The 20552-nt window shown below is 48.8% G+C and overlaps 1 protein-coding gene across 1 annotated transcript in view; it reads right to left on the bottom strand.

Annotated features, from left to right (window-relative positions):
• Positions 1–20552, bottom strand: part of LRGUK (leucine rich repeats and guanylate kinase domain containing) — a 157061-nt gene that overhangs the window by 14700 nt on the left and 121809 nt on the right. Inside the window, exons 12-18 of the mRNA XM_075342608.1 lie at positions 20192–20288; positions 18179–18292; positions 17879–18080; positions 16699–16809; positions 15164–15300; positions 10494–10582; positions 2244–2378 (exon numbers count right to left, since the gene is read on the bottom strand). Coding sequence (XP_075198723.1) covers positions 2244–2378; positions 10494–10582; positions 15164–15300; positions 16699–16809; positions 17879–18080; positions 18179–18292; positions 20192–20288 — 885 coding nt within the window. The remainder of the gene's footprint in view (positions 1–2243; positions 2379–10493; positions 10583–15163; positions 15301–16698; positions 16810–17878; positions 18081–18178; positions 18293–20191; positions 20289–20552) is intronic.

Below are 20552 nucleotides of genomic sequence, written 5' to 3'. Positions count from 1 at the left end.
TAATTTTTTACATTGCAGCCGCAAGTACTGTAAAGCTGGTGTCACACACAGCGACAACGACAACGACGTCGCTGCTACGTCACCATTTTCTGTGACGTTGCAGCGACGTCCCGTCGCTGTCGCTGTGTGTGACATCCAGCAACGACCTGGCCCCTGCTGTGAGGTCGCCGGTCGTTGCTGAATGTCCAGCTTCATTTTTTCGTCGTCACTCTCCCGCTGTGACACACACATCGCTGTGTGTGACAGCGAGAGAGCGACGAAATGAAGCGAGCAGGAGCCGGCACTGGCAGCTGCGGTAAGCTGTAACCAGCGTAAACATCGGGTAACCAAGGGAAGTCCTTTCCCTGGTTACCCGATGTTTACGCTGGTTACCAGCCTCCGCTCTTGCTGCCAGCGCCGGCTCCTGCACTGTGACATGTGGCTGCAGTATGCATCGGGTAATTAACCCGATGTATACTGTAGCAAAGAGAGCAAGGAGCCAGCGCTAAGCAGTGCGCACGGCTCCCTGCTCTCTGCACTGTGACATGTAGCTGCAGCACACATCGGGTTAATTAACCCGATGTGTACTGTACCTAGGAGAGCAAGGAGCCAGCGCTAAGCGCGGCTCCCTGCTCTCTGAACATGTAACACAGCGACGTTATGATCGCTGCTTCTGCTGTGTTTGACAGCTAAGCAGCGATCATAACAGCGACTTACAAGGTCGCTGTTACGTCACCGAAAATGGTGACGTAACAGCGACGTCGTTGTCGCTGTCGTTTAGTGTGAACCCAGCTTAAGGCTATAATCACTCCAATAAACTATTCCTTCTCCTGCAAAAGCTCTCCCTACACTATTTTCGGGGTATAGTGCACCAAGCATGGCGTAACTTGTTCTTATATAGAACTGATGATGTGCTGCGGGCAGCCAATCGCAGTAATGCCTGTATCCAACATGGCTACAGCATTCCCGTGATTGGCAGGCAATCTCCACATGTTTAGTGGATGAAAACAGTCGCAAAACATGTGGGGTGGCCAATCCAGCATGTTGCCCGAGCACAAGGATACTCAATCAAGTAGTGAGCGTGTTGAGCGCCCCGATGCTCGATTGAGCAGTGGCGAGCATGCTCGCCCATCAGATAGGCTGCAGTCACACTTGCATATGACTTGTGCAAGGATCGCATTGCACTGCCAGACCGGCCTCGGCTCTCCTGAGAGGAGCATGTCAGGTTCATGTATTTCTATGCAGTTAATACACTCCTGTTAGGAGATCCACTGGCCAGTCCAGATGATGCAATCCTCGTGTGAGTGACCCTTTCCTTAAATGTACATTACTTGGCTGTAGCTGAGCCTCTCTTATTATCATAAATGCCAGCTTGTGCAACTGCAAGAGCTCAATACAATTTCCCTGTGTAACAAGCCCTCCTTGCCTCAACTCTATCAATACTCTAGCCTATGTTCCCACCCCCCTTTCACAAATGACAAGGCTGGAAAATGCAATTAATAGATAACTTGGGATAAAGATTTCAAAAATGTATATACTCTTTAGGATTAAGGTTTAAATAAAATTTAGTTCTGTGAAGCAGCACTAATAAATACAGTGCCTTGCGAACGTAATCGGCTCCCTTGAATTTTTCAACCTTTTCCCACATTTCAGGCTTCAAACATAAAGATAAAAATGTTATTGTTATGGTGAAGAATCAACAACAAGTGGGACACAATTGTGAAGTTGAACGAAATGTATTGCTTATTTTAAACTTTAAAAAAAAAATAACAGAAAAGTGGGGGGTGCAATATTATTCGTCCCCTTTAAGTTAATACTTTGTAGCACCACCTTTTGCTGCGATTACAGCTGCAAGTCGCTTGGGGTATGTCTCTATCAGTTTTGCACTGTACATGTAATGCCTAGCACTAGACCTAAAGGAGAACAAGCTTTGCACATTGCTTGACCTGTAATCTACTCCATTTTTCAAAACAAATTTCTGGTTTACACATCATAACCTTACTTGTAACTTTTAAGAAGAAAGCATCAAGAATGTCTTGGGTATCAAACAATATGTGGTTCAACGTTTAGGAGCCTCTTATTCCACTTTTACAGTTTTGGCACATTGATACATCTACCTAATTGTAATATCATAATGACTTTTGTCAACTAAGAATCTCAGCTCTGCTATATCTGTACAGAGCCAAGGGTACTACAGTAGTATCATCAAGACTGTATTTTACCTGCAGCAGTGAACTTATTGATAACGTCTCTACCATTTTTACCTGCTCTCTGGACTAGCTGGTGGATAACTACGTTCTGCTGTAACATTACTTCCACTTGGCTTCATAGATGAACATGATGTTGGGTCTAGAAGACGTCTGTGGGTCCCCAAAGTTGCAGGAGCTGTTACAGGACCTCTGTATGGTGAGCAAAAAAATTCATAATGACTCAGTCCTATTATGTTAAATTAGGAGGTGAAATTTTATACACCTTACACTACGTGCAGAATTATTAGGCAAATGATGATTTTGACCATTTCATCATTTTTATACATATCTAACTTGAATTCTTATTAGATGAAGCAGATCAGGTGATGTGTATTTGTGTAATGCGGGAGCATGTGTGACCTGAGGGTATCAACACCCTTTATCAAGGTGTGCAGAAGAATTATTAGGCAGCTTGTTTACTTCAAGCAAAATGGGCCAATGAAAAGCAAAAATGTTTTTTAAAAAAGTCCTACAGAAGGATTCAGCACTCTTGAATTTGCTAAGCTCTGATCACAGAACCTTCAACAGTTTTTTTTGCAGTCAATAAGGTCACAAAAACATATTGAGAAAAAAAGACGCACATTAACTGCCAAAGATTTGAGAAGAATCAAACAAATGAACCCATTATCCTCCAGTGATGTCAGTATGTGTTCAGTGCTCAGAGACATGTCCAAGGAAAGGGAGGCTGAAACCCGACCACCACTGAACAAGACGCAGAAGTTGAAACATCAAGACTGGGCCAAGCAGTGTAATACTTTGATGCATGCAATGGACCATTTTCCTGCATAAATATGATATTCTTGATATATGCAGTGTCTTCTAAAAACTGGCAGTTGGTTTATGAGTTGATTTTGAATCCAATTTTAAACCCAAAAAGTCCAACTGACTCATCTTACAGGGAATCAGTCACCTGAATTTTGCACCTAATCTGAGAGCAGCAATGTGTCACTTACTGGGCTGCTTACTGTAGTTTTGATAAAATCACTGATTAATCATCAGTAGATTATCATTGCAGGACTACTTGGCCTGCTGCTACGTAGTCCAGCATATTCATGAGCTCCGTATAACTGTTAGGTCTGCAGCAGAGGAAACATTGATTTTATCAAAATGACAGAAAACAGCTCAGTAAGTGACACATCGCTGGAATCAGGATCTTTGTCTCTACATTATGCTGCTCTCATACAAGGTAGCAAAAACCTGGTGACTGATTCCCTTTAAATAATATTAGCCCATATCAGTACCTCACCTCCTCCTTGCTGGCATTTGAGTTGAAGTGAAGGTATTAGTCCTTTAATGATCAAGCTCCAGGCCGATCCATCTGGTCTGTTAAGAGTCGCTCTCATGTTATCAGTCCATAAAACCTTGTAAAGAAGGGAATTTTGTTACTTACCGTAAATTCCTTTTCTTCTAGCTCCTATTGGGAGACCCAGACGATTGGGTGTATAGCACTGCCTCCGGAGGCCACACAAAGCATTACACTAAAAAGTGTAAGGCCCCTCCCCTTCTGGCTATACACCCCCCGTGGGATCACGGGCTGCTCAGTTTTAGTGCTAAAGCAAGAAGGAGGAAAGCCAATAACTGGTTTAAACAAATTCACTCCGAAGTAACATCGGAGAACTGAAAACCATTCAACATGAACAACATGTGTACCCGAAAAACAACCAAAAATCCCGAAGGACAACAGGGCGGGTGCTGGGTCTCCCAATAGGAGCTAGAAGAAAAGGAATTTACGGTAAGTAACAAAATTCCCTTCTTCTTCGTCGCTCCATTGGGAGACCCAGACGATTGGGAAGTCCAAAAGCTGTCCCTGGGTGGGTAAAGAAATACCTCATGTTAGAGCTGCAAAGACAGCCCTCCCCTACGGGGAGGCAACTGCCGCCTGCAGGACTCTTCTACCTAGGCTGGCGTCCGCCGAAGCATAGGTATGCACCTGATAATGTTTGGTGAAAGTGTGCAGACTCGACCAGGTAGCTGCCTGGCACACCTGTTGAGCCGTAGCCTGGTGTCGTAAAGCCCAGGACGCACCCACGGCTCTGGTTGAGTGGGCCTTCAGCCCTGATGGAACCGGAAGCCCAGCAACACGGTAGGCTTCAAGAATTGGTTCTTTGATCCATCGAGCCAGGGTGGCTTTGGAAGCCTGCGACCCTTTGCGCTTACCAGCGACAAGGACAAAGAGTGCATCCGAGCGGCGCAGGGGCGCCGTGCGGGAAATGCAGATTCTGAGTGCTCTCACCAGATCTAACAAATGTAAATCCTTTTCATACCGATGAACTGGATGCGGATAAAAGGAAGGCAAGGAGATATCCTGATTAAGATGAAAAGAGGATACCACCTTAGTGAGAAACTCCTGAATGGGGCGGAGCACTACCTTGTCCTGGTGGAACACCAGGAAGGGAGCCTTGGATGACAGCGCTGCTAGTTCAGACACTCTCCGAAGAGACGTGACCGCTACCAGAAAGGCCACTTTCTGTGAGAGTCGAGGAAGTGAAACATCCCTCAGAGGCTCGAAGGGCGGCTTCTGGGGAGCAACAAGGACCTTGTTTAGATCCCCCGGATCTAACGGCCGCCTTTACGGAGGGACGATATGACAAACCCCCTGCAGGAACGTGCGCACCTGAGAAAGTCGTGCTAGACGCTTCTGAAAAAACACGGATAGTGCCGAGACGTGCCCTTTAAGGGAGCCGAGCGACAAGCCCTTTTCCAACCCAGATTGCAGGAAGGTAAGAAAGACAGGGAACGCGAATGGCCAGGGGGATACTCCTTGTGCAGAGCACCAGGATAAAAAAGAAATCTTCCACGTTCTGTGGTAGATCTTAGCAGAAGTGGACTTCCTAGCCTGTCTCATGGTGGCCACGACCCCTTGGGATAATCCTGAAGACGCTAGGATCCAGGACTCCAGGGCCACACAGTCAGGTTCAGGGCCGCAGAATTCCGATGGAAAAACGGCCCTTGGGACAGTAAGTCTGGTCGGTCTGGTAGTGCCCACGGTCGGCCGACCATGAGACGCCACAGATCCGGGAACCACGACCTCCTCGGCCAGTCTGGGACGACGAGGATGGCGCGGCGGCAATCGGAGCGGAGCTTGCGTAGCACTCTGGGCAACAGTGCCAGAGGTGGAAACACATAGGGTAGCTGTAACTGCGACCACTCCTGAACTAAGGCGCCTGCCGCCAGAGCTCTTTGCTCGTGAGACCGCGCCATGAAAAATCGGGACCTTGTTGTTGTGCCGAGACGCCATTAGGTCGACGTCCGGCATCCCCCAGCGGCTACAGCTTTCCTGACACCCTTCTGGGTGCAGAGGCCATTCCCCTGCGTCAATGCCCTGGCGACTGAGGAAGTCTGCTTCCCAATTTTCTACGCCCGGGATGTGAACTGCGGATATGGTGGATGCTCTGTCTTCCACCCCCATCAGAATCCGCCGGATCGCCTGGTAGGCTTGGCGATGCGTGTTCCGGCTTGGTGGGTGATGTATGCCACCGCTGTGGAATTGTCCGACTGAATTCGGATCTGTTTTCCTCCCAGCCACTGCTGGACGGCTTGCAGGGCAAGATACACTGCCCAGATTTCCAGAACATTGATCTGAAGGATGGACTCCTCTGAAGAGAGTCCTTGACCGTCTGAGAAGGGGGACGTTCCTGTCTAGGGACGTCGACTCCCCAACCCATTGGCAAAGCATGTCCTATTGAAGTGGACGCAGATGAAAACTGCGCGAAAGTGACTGCCTCTGCATGGGGCGTCCTAAGGGGTGTGACTGGCCTTGAAGGAGAGACTGCACCCCCGTCTGTAGTGAACGCTGCTTGTCCAGCGGAAGCTTCACTATCGCTGAGGGAGTGTGAAACTCCCTGCCCCGATATGTCCGCGATTGGGTCGGTGCCCGATTTAACCTTGAAAAGTTGATGATCCACCCGAAACTCTGGAGAGTCTCCAGCGCCACGTTCAGGCTGTGTTGGCATGCCTCTTGAGAGGGTGCCTTGACAAGTGGATCGTCCCAGTAAGGATCACAGAGTGACCCTGAGAGTGCAGGACTGCTCCCACTGCTGCCCTGAACTTGGTGAAAACCCGTAGGGCTGTCGCCAGACCAAAGGGCAGGGCTACGAACTGAAGATACTCGTCTTCAATAACGAAACGTGGCAAACGCTGGTGCTCTGGAGCAATCGGCACGTGGGGATAAGCATCCTGATGTCTATTGATGCTAGGAAATCTCCTTGAGATATTGAGGCAATGACGGAGCGGAGGGTTTCACCCGGAACCGTCTGGCCTTCACGTGCTTGGTGAGCAGTTTTAGGTCCAGAACGGAACGGAAAGAGCCATCCTTTTTTGGCACCCCAATCAGATTGGAGGAAAAACCGTGTCTTGTTCCTGAAGAGGAACAGGGATTACCACTCCTTCTCGGGGGGTGGGGGGTGGGAAAGTTCTGAAGAATCGAGCCGGAGGACGAGAACAGAACTCTATCCTGTACACTGGGGACACAATGTCTCTCGCCCACCGGTCTGTGACCTGTGACAGCTAAATGTCGCCAAGCGGGAGAGTCTGCCACCAACCGCGGATGCGGAGAGAGAGAGTTGAAAGTCATGAGGAGACCGCCTCGGTAGCGGTTCCTCCGGCTGCCTTCCTTGGGCGTGATTGAGCCCGACCGGAATCTGAGCCCCTCTGAGCCTTTTGAGCCCTTTTGGACGAGGACAATTGGGACCTGCCCGAGCCTGGGAAGGACCGAAACCTCGACTGTCCCTCCAGGACAGCATTAATAGGGTAAGTCGCAATGCAGACATTGCGAGGGTAAGGACACCACCTGCGGCACAGATGTACATGTGCTCAAGACCAGCTGCGCAAGACCAGCTGAAAAGCTTAGAGTGCCCATACGGCTGCGAATGCCGGAGCAACCGACCCGCTGATAGCTTCACAGACAGATTTCAACCAGAGGTCCATCTGTCTGTCAATGGCATCTTTAAGTGAAGTCCCATCTCCACTGCAACTATGGATCTAGCCGCAAGCCTGGAGGTTGGGGGATCCACCTTTGGACCCTGGGTCTAGCGCTTGACCCCGTCAGGGGGAAAGGGATAACGTGTATCCTTAATACGTTTGGAGAAAAGCTTATCTGGTAAGCGTGGTGTTTCTGAACTGCTTCTCTGAAGTCAGCGTGGCCAGAAAAGTACTCAATATACGCATGAGATACTGAAAAAGGATTTCTCCTGCTGTGAAGCTGACTCCTCCACTGGGGGAGCTGAGGGAGAAATATCCAACATTCCATTGATGGACGCTATAAGATCATTCACTATGGCGTCACCATCCGGTGTATCCGGAATGAGAGCGGTGTCAGGATCAAAGCCCTGATCAGCTACGTCTGCCTCATCATACAGAGAGCCCTCCAGTGATGAAGCAGAGTGCCGCACCCAGCGAGCTCGCTTAGGCTGTCTGGGACTGTGTCCGTGTCAGAGCCTTCACCCTGGAATGCCTGAGACCCCCCCCGGAGCACTGATTATGTTCCAAATGAGGGTGGCCCGGTAGCTTAATCAAGATTGCCCATGGCCTGTCTGGACTGCAAGTCTCTATCCCAGGACAATCTATCAGCCGAAACTGCAACTCCGTCCCTGTCCCTGGACAGGGTTCACAGGTGGTTCCTTTGGCCACCTCTAGTAGAGACCCCGGCTGACCCAGTGCTACAGGGTAGCATTGCCCACAATGGGGTCAGTGTAACCTGCCGGTGGAACAGTATCACGTGCAGCAAAAACAGCATAGAAAGCCTCTGTTTCATTTTTGCTGCTGTATTCTAGCTATCTAGGAGACTATAGCCAAGAATAGCGACCGTACAGTGCAATGTATAGCATACAAGCATAAGTACAAATGAACACTTCAGCACATGCAATACAAGCAGCATAGAAAGCCTGTGCCTTGGCACCCTTGCTTTTTTGCTGCTGTTGTCCAGCCATCCAGGAGAATATAGCCAAGAGTAGCGACCGTACAGTGCAAAGTATAGCGTACAAGCATAAGTACAAATGAACACTTCAGCACATGCAATACAAGTAGCATAGAAAGCCTGTGCCTTGGCACCCTTGCTTTTTTGCTGCTGTTGTCCAGCCATCTAGGATAGTATATAGCCAAGAATAGCGACCGTACAGTGCAATGTATAGCATACAAGCATAAGTACAAATGAACACTTCAGCACATGCAGTACAAGCAGCATAGAAAGCCTGTGCCTTAGCACCCTTGCTTTTTTGCTGCTGTTATCTCGCCATCTAGGAGGGCATATAGCCAAAAATAGCGACCTACAGTGCAGTGTATAGCATACAGGCATAAAATACAAATGGACACTTCGGTATTTAGTGGGGTCAGCACTTCAGGTGCTGCTTACCGCCCGCCTATAACGCGGGTGTGTGGTCGCCAGAGCCCTGTGACTGGTTGCCCAGAGCTTGTCTCCGTTCCCCAGCTCGGACTGCGTGCAGTAATGGCTGCCGGCGTCCTGTGAAGAGGGGCGGGCCGTGGGCGTGCCCCAGACAAGAGCGGGAAACTGGCTTCCCACTGTGTCCAGTGAGGGGGCTGGAGAATGCAAAGCAGACTCCAGCCCTCGGCGCTGACTGTCTGTACAGCGTCCCGCCTCTCCCCTGACTGGCAGGGCTGGGGGCGGGAACGAAACGAAAACTAGGCCGCAAAGCCGGGGACTCGAGTAATAAGCGCGGCCGTCCTTGTGCACGGCCAGCGCGGAAGTCCCCGGCGCACCACAAGTCCCAGCCGCGCCACAGTGTAAAAAACACTCAGCAGCGGCCGGCGCGGCAGTTCCCAACACATAAATTCACTCAGCAAAGCTGCAGTGAATAATAGCACGAGCGCTCCGCGCTGTTGCCCCCGGCGCACAAACACTCCCAGCAATGTTGGTGTGTGTGTGCGCGCTCGCCCGGGGACACAGAGTACCTTAATGTAGCAGGGCCCTGTCCCTGACGATACTCAGCTCCATATCCAGCAGGTTCTCTGGGTCTGTGGATGGAGCCCGGTCTCAGTGCCTGGAGACCGGTAAGATCCCACTTCCCTCAGAGCCCTCAGGGGGATGGGGAAGGAAAGCAGCATGTGGGCTCCAGCCTCCGTACCCGCAATGGGTACCTCAACCTTAACAAACACCCGACAAAAGTGGGGTGAGAAGGGAGCATGCTGGGGGCCCCATATGGGCCCACTTTTCTTCCAACCGACATAGTCAGCAGCTGCTGCTGACTAAAAACAGTGGAGCTATGCGTGGATGTCTGACCTCCTTCGCACAAAGCTTGAAAAACTGAGCAGCCCGTGATCCCACGGGGGGTGTATAGCCAGAAGGGGAGGGGCCTTACACTTTTTAGTGTAATGCTTTGTGTGGCCTCCGGAGGCAGTGCTATACACCCAATCGTCTGGGTCTCCCAATGGAGCGACGAAGAAATCTGTCTTCAGTTATTCCTTAGCCCAGTCTTGAAGTTTCAACTTATGTGTCCTGTTAAGTGGTGGTCGGGTTTCCGCCTTTCTTACCTCTGAGCATTGAACACCCTGTACTTCTGGGCTCTCCAGAGAGGTAGCAGTTCAGTTCTGGAATATGACAGCACTGGAGGATAATGGGTTCCTGGTACCTTCACGTTTGATTCTTCACAACTCTTGCGCAGTTCTCAGTGTTTGGCAGTTTTCCTCAATATGATTTTGTGACCTTCTTGACTATTTGCAACAAATGTGGCTCTGCTTCTTGGTCCAACTAGGCCTAGTTCCGCTCTGAGTTTAACAATCGTATTTTCTTGTAAATTGGACTAGTATGGTATTTTCAGGGCACAATCTAAGATTAAAAAAAGTAATCCATCCATCTTTTCTGTGATACTATAATTTATAGTCTGCATATAATAAAAATTAAAAGATTTAATTCAAGCCCTACTGGTCTCTTTCGAAAGAGATTACATAGGGACAGCTTGATTAAACCTGTTTTCCGTTACTGTAAGGGCTCTTTCAGGTGAGCATCTTATACAGACGATTGCAGTCTGTGTGTGCCACTAACCACACATAGAGAGTACATGCACCCATTATAGCCAATGTGCCAGTGCGCAGGGCTGATGTGGGGAAATATATTACAGCATGCACCACTTTGGCTCAATTTATGTACCAGACAAGTGGATGTACAGTAAGTAGCAGGCAGCTCCCGCACTTGTCCCATATGCAGACGATCACATAGAGCTGTACAGTACATGGATCCAGTGACATCCACAATTTGCGGACATGACTGGCCCTAGTTTTCACACCGCCGTCTACATCCAGCCTCCACCTCACCTTTGAAATAGCTGGGTGTATGTCCCTGAGGTCTTCCCCGCCAATGCCTGTCGTGCTGCTTGTTGTCGTCGTTGAACTGAGGCTTCTTCCTAGGAACAGATAAATAAGAACAGATATATTACTTAGGAAGGACGTGTTAGGAATATGTTCCCTTACAGTGAAAACATTTCTGCAGATAAGATGTGTAAAAATCTGCAGTAAAATCTGCATCTGTTGCCTTCACCATCACAATTAGTGACATTCATAGTAAGCCAAGAATACATTTCATATAGTGTTACTTTGACGAGTAAGTCTAAGGGGCACTTTGCACACTACGACAGCGCAGGTGCGATGTCGGTGGGGTCAAATTGAAAGTGACGCACATCCGGCGTCGCAGGCGATATCGTAGTGTGTAAAGCATTTTTGATACGATTAACGAGCGCAAAAGCGTTGTAATCATATGATCGGTGTAGCGTCGGTCATTTCCATAATTTGGGAAGGACCGATGTTACGATGTTGTTCCTCGTTCCAGTGGCAGCACACATCGATGTGTATGAAGCCGCAGGAGCAAGGAACATCTCCTACCTGCGTCTCACGCCAGCAATGCGGAAGGACGGAGGTGGGCGGGATGTTTACGTCCCGCTCATCTCCGCCCCTCCGCTTCTATTGGCCGCCTGCCGTGTGACGTCGCTATGATGCCGCACGACCCGCCCCCTTAATAAGGAGGCGGGTCGCCGGCCAGAGCGACGTCGCAGGGCAGGTGAGTGCATGTGAAGCTGGCGTAGCGATAATGTTCGCTACGGCAGCTATCACCATGATATTGCAGCTGCGACGGGGGCGGGGACTATCGCGCTCGGCATCGCTATAATCGGCTAGCGATGTCGCAGTGTGCAAAGTGCCCCTAAGACTAAAGCAGGAAAGGGGCTTAAAGGGGATATCCACTAATTGGACAACCCATACTCATTCCCCTTGTTCGCTCCCGTAAAAATAAATTAGCCTATACTCATCTCCGATGTGACTACGATTCCAGCGATGTCTGAAGCCGCGTTCCCGGGGCCCATTTGACATTGCAAGCCATGCAACCAATCAGCGCCCAGAGTCTGTCTTCCCGCCTTCGGACATTTGGGCAGGATGTGAGCGCTGTGCTGACTTCAGGCTCAAACGTTCAAAGGCGGAGATAAGAAAGACTGCACTGATTGGTCGCGGGGCTCGCATGTCATGACAATGTTATGTGGGCCCCAGAAACACGTCTTCAACATTGCTGGAAGTGAAGTGAATTTAATCTACTGGGTCCTCTGGCATTATCTCCATTTGGCCTACCTTGTATTACAGTTCCCTTCATTTGAAGTTTTGCTCTAAAGTGCCAATATTAGATAAGTCCAGTCTAACGAAGGCCAGTAGGCCGAAACGTCGATTTTTGTTTTGGACGATTCTATGTACAGCACTTTTGAATTTTTTCAATAATAAAAAAATTACAGTCTCTTTCCTTCATTGTTGTCAGTGTGCTGGAATTTTCTCATCAGTACTATATTTTTTTTCTTACGAGCACCTGTCCCTCAGTGACGCTGAGCCTTTCTTGTATTTGGAGCATTTACATTAGAGTTTTCATCTACATCTCCAAAATACATGATTCAGGTGAAACCCCCAATTCAATGATTCACTAATGAGGCAGCAAAGTTACTCTGGACTCTGGGTGTTCTTCTTTTTAAAGGTGCACAAATTCTTGACCACACTTTTGTGAATACTTAAAAAGACACCAAAATAAGTTGACACCACCGGATCATAGACATTGAAAGTGAATCACTCTGCCTCATTACAGTGAAATTTCTGTTGGGAATTTTTTCATCTGAATAACGTTTTCACACTTAAACTAATTGAGTCACACGCATGTGCAAGATTTCCAGGAGCTGGTGGTGATGCCAATTCGTGGAAAATCATGTTAACACGCTCACAGGGGCGTGATAATATGGAAAAAGACCTGAATAGTCTGGAGAAAGATCCCTGTCACTAGTCAGAGGCGTAATTGACTTAGGGAAAGTGAGGTTTATTAGTTGTTTTTTTATATATTCATATTAGTCAATAGCGTTATGCAGGGCTAGTTAGGCAGGGACTTTGGGCACACAACTATGAATGCTGCTGAGTTGGAGGGCATAGGGGACCTGACAGGTTCCCTTTAAAAGGAATCTGTCACCAAATTCTTGCTACTGCATCTGAGAGCAACGTGATGACCCTGATTCAAACAATGTATCACTTTATCAAAAATTCAGCAAGCAGTGCAGTAAATAATTGTTTTTCTGCTGCAGAACTACCAGTTCTTTCAACGCTGAGCTCTGTATAACCCCATCCAAATGTTCTATGGACTTGAAACTAATAGATGTCCTGGCTCTGCTATGCATGAAGTTTTAGCCATGCTATTTATCTGACTTTTTAACCACTATCTTGGATTTTGTATTTATCCACAAATAAAGAGGCTTTGTTTGATCGTGAAGCCGGACTATCCATTTCTGCATTTAACCTCACCCACACTTGTAGCAATAAACGCATATCTCCCAACCGTCCAGGATACAGCGGGACAGCCCCGATTTTATAGTCCAGTCCCGTTCTCACGCCCGTGAACTCCGTAATCCCGCAGTGTAGTGAGAGGCAGCTGCCACGCCCCCGCACTCTGCCGACCACGCCCCCTCCGGATGCAGGCCACAATCTCTGGATGCCTTCCATGGCATCTATGCTGCTGGGCACGCCGCTTTGCTGTCGTCCACACCCTCTCTGAATGCTGGACACATACACTCCTCGGGATGTCTTCCTTGTCCCCTCCTGCTGCTCGCTCTATGCTGGCCACGCCCCCTTTGCCTGCCTCTTCTGCCCAGGATTCTCACATGTGACCGGCTCTCCACAGCGGCCGCTTCGTTTGTTCTGCAACTGAGGTAAGAGCAGCAGCAGGGAGAGAGCAGAGTGAGTACAGGAGGGGAGAGCAGAGTGAGTGCAGGAGGATAGTGCAGAGTGAGTGCAGGAGGATAGTGCAGAGTGAGTGCAGGAGGACAGTGCAGAGTGAGTGCAGGAGGAGAGTGCAGAGTGAGTGCAGGAGGATAGTGCAGAGTGAGTGCAGGAGGATAGTGCAGAGTGAGTGCAGGAGGATAGTGCAGAGTGAGTGCAGGAGGATAGTGCAGAGTGAGTGCAGGAGGACAGTGCAGAGTTGAGTGCAGGAGGACAGTGCAGAGTGAGTGCAGGAGGACAGTGCAGAGTGAGTGCAGGAGGACAGTGCAGAGTGAGTGCAGGAGGACAGTGCAGAATGAGTGCAGGAGGACAGTGCAGAGTGAGTGCAGGAGGATAGTGCAGAGTGAGTGCAGAAGGATAGTGCAGAGTGAGTGCAGGAGGGGGGAGCAGTGTGCCTGCAGGAGGACAGTGCAGAGTGAGTGCAGGAGGGGGAGCAGTGTGCCTGCAGGAGGACAGTGCAGAGTGAGTGCAGGAGGAGGGAGCAGTGTGCCTGCAGGAGGACAGTGCAGAGTGAGTGCAGGAGGAGGGAGCGGTGTGCCTGCAGGAGGACAGTGCAGAGTGAGTGCAGAAGGGGGGAGCAGGGGAGAGTACAGCACTTGTCTTCTCAGGTCCCCCTGTACCCATACCTCCCAACCGTCCCGGATACAGCGGGACTATCACGCTTTGCATTGTTTGTCCCGTTGCCACGGGCGGGACGGCCGTCTCCCGGGCTCCGCCCACCCACTCTCTCCCCGCCTCCCTGCTTTTCCCTCCTACCATCCTAACACGTGACGTGGCATAACAGAGAGGAACGCGCTGCCCGAAACTGCTCTGTGCTGCTGCTAAGGTATGTAAACATAATCTCCCCAGCGCTGATTCCCCCCCCCCCCTCCCCGGCCGGAGCCTCTCTGTGCGGTCGGCCGGCCGCCTCTCTGTGCGGTCGGCCGGCCGCCTCTCTGTGTGGTCGGCCGGCCGCCTCTCTGTGCGGGTGGACGGCCGCCTGTCTCTGCGGGCGGACGGCCGCCTCTCTGTGCGGGCGGCCCGCCGCCTCACTGTGCGGGCGGCCGGCCGCCACCTGTCTGTGCGGGCGTTCCCCGCCGCCTGTCTGTGCGGGCGCCCCCCGCCGCCTGTCTGTGAAGGCGGGCGGCCGGCCGCCTGTCTGTGAAGGCGACCGGCTGCCTCACTGTGCGAGCGACCGGCCGCCTCACTGTGGCTGCCTGCGTCTCCGTGCTGGAGGCCCGCCGGCTGCCTGCGTCTCCGTGCTTGGGGCCTGCCGGCTGCCTGCCGGCTGCCTGCCTCTCCGTGCTGGAGGCCCGCCGACTGCCTGCGTGTCCATGCTGGAGGCCCGCCGGCTGCCTGCGTGTCTATGCTGGAGGCCCGCCGGCTGCCTGCGTGTCTATGCTGGAGGCCCGCCGGCTGCCTGCGTGTCCATGCTGGAGGCCCGCCGGCTGCCTGCGTGTACATGCTGGAGGCCCGCCGGCTGCCTGCGTGTCCATGCTGGAGGCCCGCCGGCTGCCTGCGTGTCCATGCTGGAGGCCCGCCGGCTGCCTGCGTGTCCATGCTGGAGGCCCGCCGGCTGCCTGCGTGTCCATGCTGAATGGGTGTGGATGGGGAGTGGATATGGGCGTGACTGTGAAATGGGTGTGGTTAGGGGGCGTGGCCTAAAAACTTTGTCCCTCTTTAAAAGTAAAAATAGTTTTTATAAAGTTGTCGCTTACAGCCGGTGTCTTCTGTGGTGACACTTTTACAAATATTTTTGCAGAATAGTTTCTTGCTGCAGAATCCTGAAACTCATTGTTTGGTGAAGATTTATAAGGTCCATTTGGTGAAGATCCAGTAAGTGGTTTTCCATAATCTAGAAAAAGAATGCACCACTATAAATATATAAATGGACAGCTTGTGCTGCAAAATATAGCTTTTTCCAGTGTTTGGGGAACATTAACAGACTCTACCCATGGACAGATGGACCATCATTGTTTCACGTAAGGAAAAGTAAATAAATTGCAAAGCTTCATTACAACATTAATTCTGGACAGCAGTGGATTGTACATCTGAAGGCATCCATGTGCGGTCTCTGATTTTCACAAATACAAAGACTTGTATAGGTCATTTTGAAAAATTAAAATTGGACATAATTTTTTGCGGACATATGACCTGCAAAAAATACAGACATCTTAATAGCTCCATACATTATAGTGGGTACTTGTTATATGTGAAGCGCAAGGAACAAACATGACCATGAAAAACAGATGTTGGAATGAGGCCATACTGCCAGATTTATTCACAAATTTTAGCAAACTGCTTTGGCCCCAATTAATTATAGTAGTTGGATTTTCTTTTTTGGAGTAAAATTGGTTCTAATAGTTACTTTTAGGTTTGCACCTTATTCATTATGTAATTTTTTCCCACAATATAGGCATGATTTTCCTTATCCAGATGTTTTAGCCTAATTCATCATTTGCAACACTTGAAAATGTAGCAAAGTTTTTACATAATTGCACACCAGTGCCCTACTGCAGTAAGAAAGCTGTCGGATTTTATTTTTGAACATTTGAATACTAATGTGTGACATTTTGAAAGTTTACATAACTCTTCACTCTAAAAAGCTGCAAGCAAGGTAAAAGAGGAGAAAAATTTGTCAACCCACATACACAATTAGGCCTAAGACACATAGCGAGAAAAACGGTGCGAGTGAAATGTGATAAAAAAATCACATTCCACTCGGACCCAGGTTACTCTGTGGGGCCGCTTCCAGAGCGATTATTTTCTCAGCCCTAACTGGCCCAAGAAAATAGTCGCAGCATGCTGCGAGTGGAATGCGAGCCTGTTCCACTCACACTCATACAAGTCTATGGGTGGAGACAAAGATCGCACTGCACTCTCGCGTTACACCGGTGTAACGCGAGAGCAGTGCGAGAATGGAAATAGCCGTCAACAGAGGAGATAGGGAGATAAATCCCTCCCGCCCCTCCTCAGTGCCGGCCTGCCCCCTGCAGCTGTGGTCCGATCGCACGATCAGACAACAGTCGCAATGACCCTCGCATGACACTTGGCTACCGCTGTACTGCCAGTTTGAGCAGAGTGTCATGCGAGGATCGCACATAATCCCGTGTGGCCCCGGCCTTATGAAGAATATGGCACGACAAATGGCAACAAATAACAATAACAAAAAAGAAAAGGCACAAAAAATGTAAATAATGAATCAGGGCTCTTGTGCTCTGCTTATTGTGAAAGAACTCCTTAAAAAACTAACCAGCTGCAGATTTTTCTGTGCCGGCACTTTCATTAGACACTGCTGGTTCCATTAGGCCAAGGTATTCTTTCACCAACACTCGTAACTTGCTATAGGCTTCATCTAAATCATCTGCATAAAAGGGAAAAAAAAAAAAAAAAAAAAAGAGAGAGTTAAGACAGATTATTTTTACAGTTTTACAGAAATTTGCAAAAAAAAAAAATAATTCCCTGTACTAAGCATAGCATGGTCATTTACCAGCTTATGTGCTTTTATTAAAAGCGAATATAGTGAAATTGTATATCAGAAATAATGGAAACAATGCAGTAGAAAGCTAGGGGGAAAAACAAAAAATCACAAAAAAACCAATTGATTCACCTACAACATTTTTTTTTTGCATATAATGCTTAAAACAACCATGAAATTGGGGATTTTCATTCAGAAGCTTCTGGGGGCTTTTCCTCTTTACATTCCCATGTCTGTACAGCATTCGCCTGCACGTCTTTGTTCAACTGTACAGAAAAGCGCAGCAGACTGCTTTCTGATACAGAGAGCAACTGTAAAAAAAATGCATCTTGTGCGTGTTTTTTTTTTTTTTTTATACAGTGGCTCTCTATGGTTGACAGATGCCTGGTCACCCATCTTAACTTTGGCCATTGTGAGACATAAACCTTGTGGATGTATGCATTCGATAGTGGCTATATGTTTTCAGAACAAGAAAAGTAAAGGTGCATATTTCTAAAGTTATTACATTTTTATGTATAATTTATATATCTGTGGGCAGCTTAGTGGTTAACACTGCAGTATTGCATCTCCGGGGTCCTGGCTTCAGATCTCAAAAACATCTGCAATGAGTTTGTATATTCTCCATGTTTGCTTGGATTTCCTCTGGGTTCTCTGGTTTCCTCCCACACTCCAAAGACATACAAATAGGGAATCTACATTGTGAGCCCCAATGGGTGCAGTGATGATTAAGTGATGGCGCTATATAAGTGAATAAAATAAATAAATTATGATAGTGTTAAACATAGAGAAACACCCAGCTGATTTTTTTTTTACCCATCAGTCATTTTTCTTCTAATAATGGGGAAAAAGACCAATAAAATGACATAAAAAATAAATTACTGCATGGAAAACTAAAAACTATGTAAAAGATGTAGCATGCTTCTTAAATAGATTCAACATAAACATTGCCCATTACCAATATTAATAATGGCATCAAAGAAGCCGGGGTGATCCTGGTGTATATTCATGTACATATCCACTCTGGACACTGCAACATCTATTTCAGGTCTAGTGAACAAGCCTTTTCTTCTCAGCCAGCCTTCATACTTCTCCTTGTTCATTGGTAGAAGCAAAATGCAGCGTGGTTCAAAATAAGAATTCTTTAAGCTCCTTACACCCTAAGACAAAAAGACAATTCATGGACAAGGTAATGAGATGCCCAAAGTAATGAAAATCTGTTCTAAGAGTCTACAATTGGCGCTGTAGTTGGACATACCTCTATTTCCAAGTGCGTGCAGCAGGCAAGACCTTCTCTCGCAACTGATTCTACAGCCTCTCTGCTCAGACCATAGTAGTGTCCACTGTATTTCATGGTTAGGAGAAACTGACCCTAAAATAAGAGAGATGTGAGACAAAAATATGCTTAGTCATTGGTTACCAACGTATATCACATTTAGCAGATTACTAAAATCCAGGACATTGAGCCCTTTCGTGTTTAGAAATAATGACATAACACATCTGACAACATCAAATATGCAAGCCCCATCAGTTGCTTAGAAGCTTATATATTAACTAGAAGGTGGCCCGATTCTAACGTATCGGGTAGTCTAGAATGTGTATGTAGGTTAGCAGATTGAATAATAATGTAATAAATGGATTGGATGGGTTACCTAATGTGTACACTGGTTAACAGTGTAAGCCGGCTCTGGCACACGTGTGCCGGGAGTCGGGGTAAGCTAGTAACCATGGTACACATCGGGTAACTATTCAAAGCGACAATGCTGGTTCATTTTTTGTTTGTTGGTCTCCTGCTGTGCAGCACGCACGTGTTTAACAGCGGGAGAGCAACGATCTTAATGAGCAGGGAGCCGGCATACGCTGGTAACCATGGTACACAATTGGGTAAGTAAGCAAAGTGGTTTCCATGGTTACCCGATGTGTACCATGTTTACCAGCGTCCGCTGACTCCGACACGATCCCAGCAATGCAACGGAATGTCTCGACTGGCTTGACGGTGTGGGCTTCCGGGGGTGCAGCAGTCACCTGGGAGTCTTTGGGGAATACGTGCGGGGGGCGGGGCCAGGTCGAGCGTCCAATGTGTGAGGGGGGCGGTGCAAGGCCGCGAACGTTTAATTCATGCAGGGGGCGGGGTCTGGCTGAACGGCCAATGCGTGCAGGGGGCGGGGCCTGGCCGAGCGGCTAATCTGTGCAGGGGCGTGGCTCGGGTAATGATGCAAAGCAGTTTCTATAGTTACCCCATGTGTACCATGGTTACCAGCATACACCGGCTCCGGCACACGTGTGCTGGGAGCTGGGGTAAGCTAGTAACCATGTTACACATCGGGTAGGTAAGGAAAGCGGTTTCTATAGTTACCCGATGTGTACTATAGTTACCAGCCTACGCCGGCTCTGGCAGACGTGTGCTGGGAGCCGGGGTAAGCTAGTTACATCGGGTAACTAAGGAAAGTGGTTTCTATAGTTACCCGATGTGTACTATGGTTACCAGCCTACGCCGGCTCTGGCACACGTGTGCTGGGAGCCGGGGTAAGCTAGTTACATCGGGTAACTAAGCAAAGTGGTTGCTATAGTTACCCGATGTGTACTATGGTTACCAGCTTACGCCGGCTCTGGCACACGTGTGCTGGGAGTCGGGGTAAGCTAGTGATTTCACACATCCGGCGCGCTCCCATACACTGTGTATAGTACACTGGCAGCGCCGCAACTTCCTGGTCACATGACAACACGTGATCGGAGGTTGTTGCGCGGCCACTGTAGTGTACACAGTGCACGGGATCGCGCCGGATCTGACAAAGTGGAGAAAAGGTAAGTATTAAAAGCGACAGTGCTGACGTGTGCCGGGGTAAGCTATTTACATCGGGTAACTAAGGAAAGTGGTTTCTATAGTTACCCGATGTGTACTATAGTTACCAGCCTACGCCGGCTCTGGCACACGTGTGCCGGGAGCCGGGGTAAGCTAGTGGTTTAACACATTCGGCCTTTTTTCCACTTTTTCCTGCCGGTGTGGGCTTCCGGGGTTGCAGCAGTCACCTGGGAGTCTGGGCTCTGTGTGGGTTCTAGGAATGCGTGGGGGAGCGGGGCCAGGGCGAGCGTCCAATGCGTGAGGGGGACAGGGCTTGGCCGAGCGGCCAATCCGTGTGGGGGGGCGGGGCCAGGCAGAGCCAATCCGACGGTTGTCACTGTAACGACACTGTCACGACACAATTTTGGAGCAAGACAGACAGACAGAATAAGGCAATTAAATATATATAGATACTTGGTATTTTCTTACAGAGCAAGTCATTTCATCAAACGTCTCTGGTGTGACAAAATGGTAGTCAAAACGCTTTTCTTCTCCAAAGTATGGATTTCTAGTAGTATGACAGGGCCTGAAATGTAAAGAAATAACAATACTGCTACTCAGAATGACAATTATCCATAACAATACATAAAACCATTATGCAGATTAATGAATTATACATATGCAGTATATCCACAATATTTAAGTGTGACTAAGAAGTCTGGTTGCCTCTTGCGAAATATTGAAAATATGAGCAGTGCTGGAAGACAAAGGAGCGCAAAATAGCGTGTTATCCAGAGGTTATATGAAGGTAAAAAGACTGAAAAGGCTCACCTTAGGGAGTAGTGAGAGT

The sequence above is a fragment of the Anomaloglossus baeobatrachus genome, chromosome 4 (genome assembly GCF_048569485.1).
Source record: "Anomaloglossus baeobatrachus isolate aAnoBae1 chromosome 4, aAnoBae1.hap1, whole genome shotgun sequence".
In the NCBI taxonomy this organism is placed as follows: Eukaryota; Metazoa; Chordata; class Amphibia; order Anura; family Aromobatidae; genus Anomaloglossus; species Anomaloglossus baeobatrachus.
Note: the sequence above shows the minus strand (reverse complement) of the source record. Positions and strands in the feature narration are given on the sequence as shown.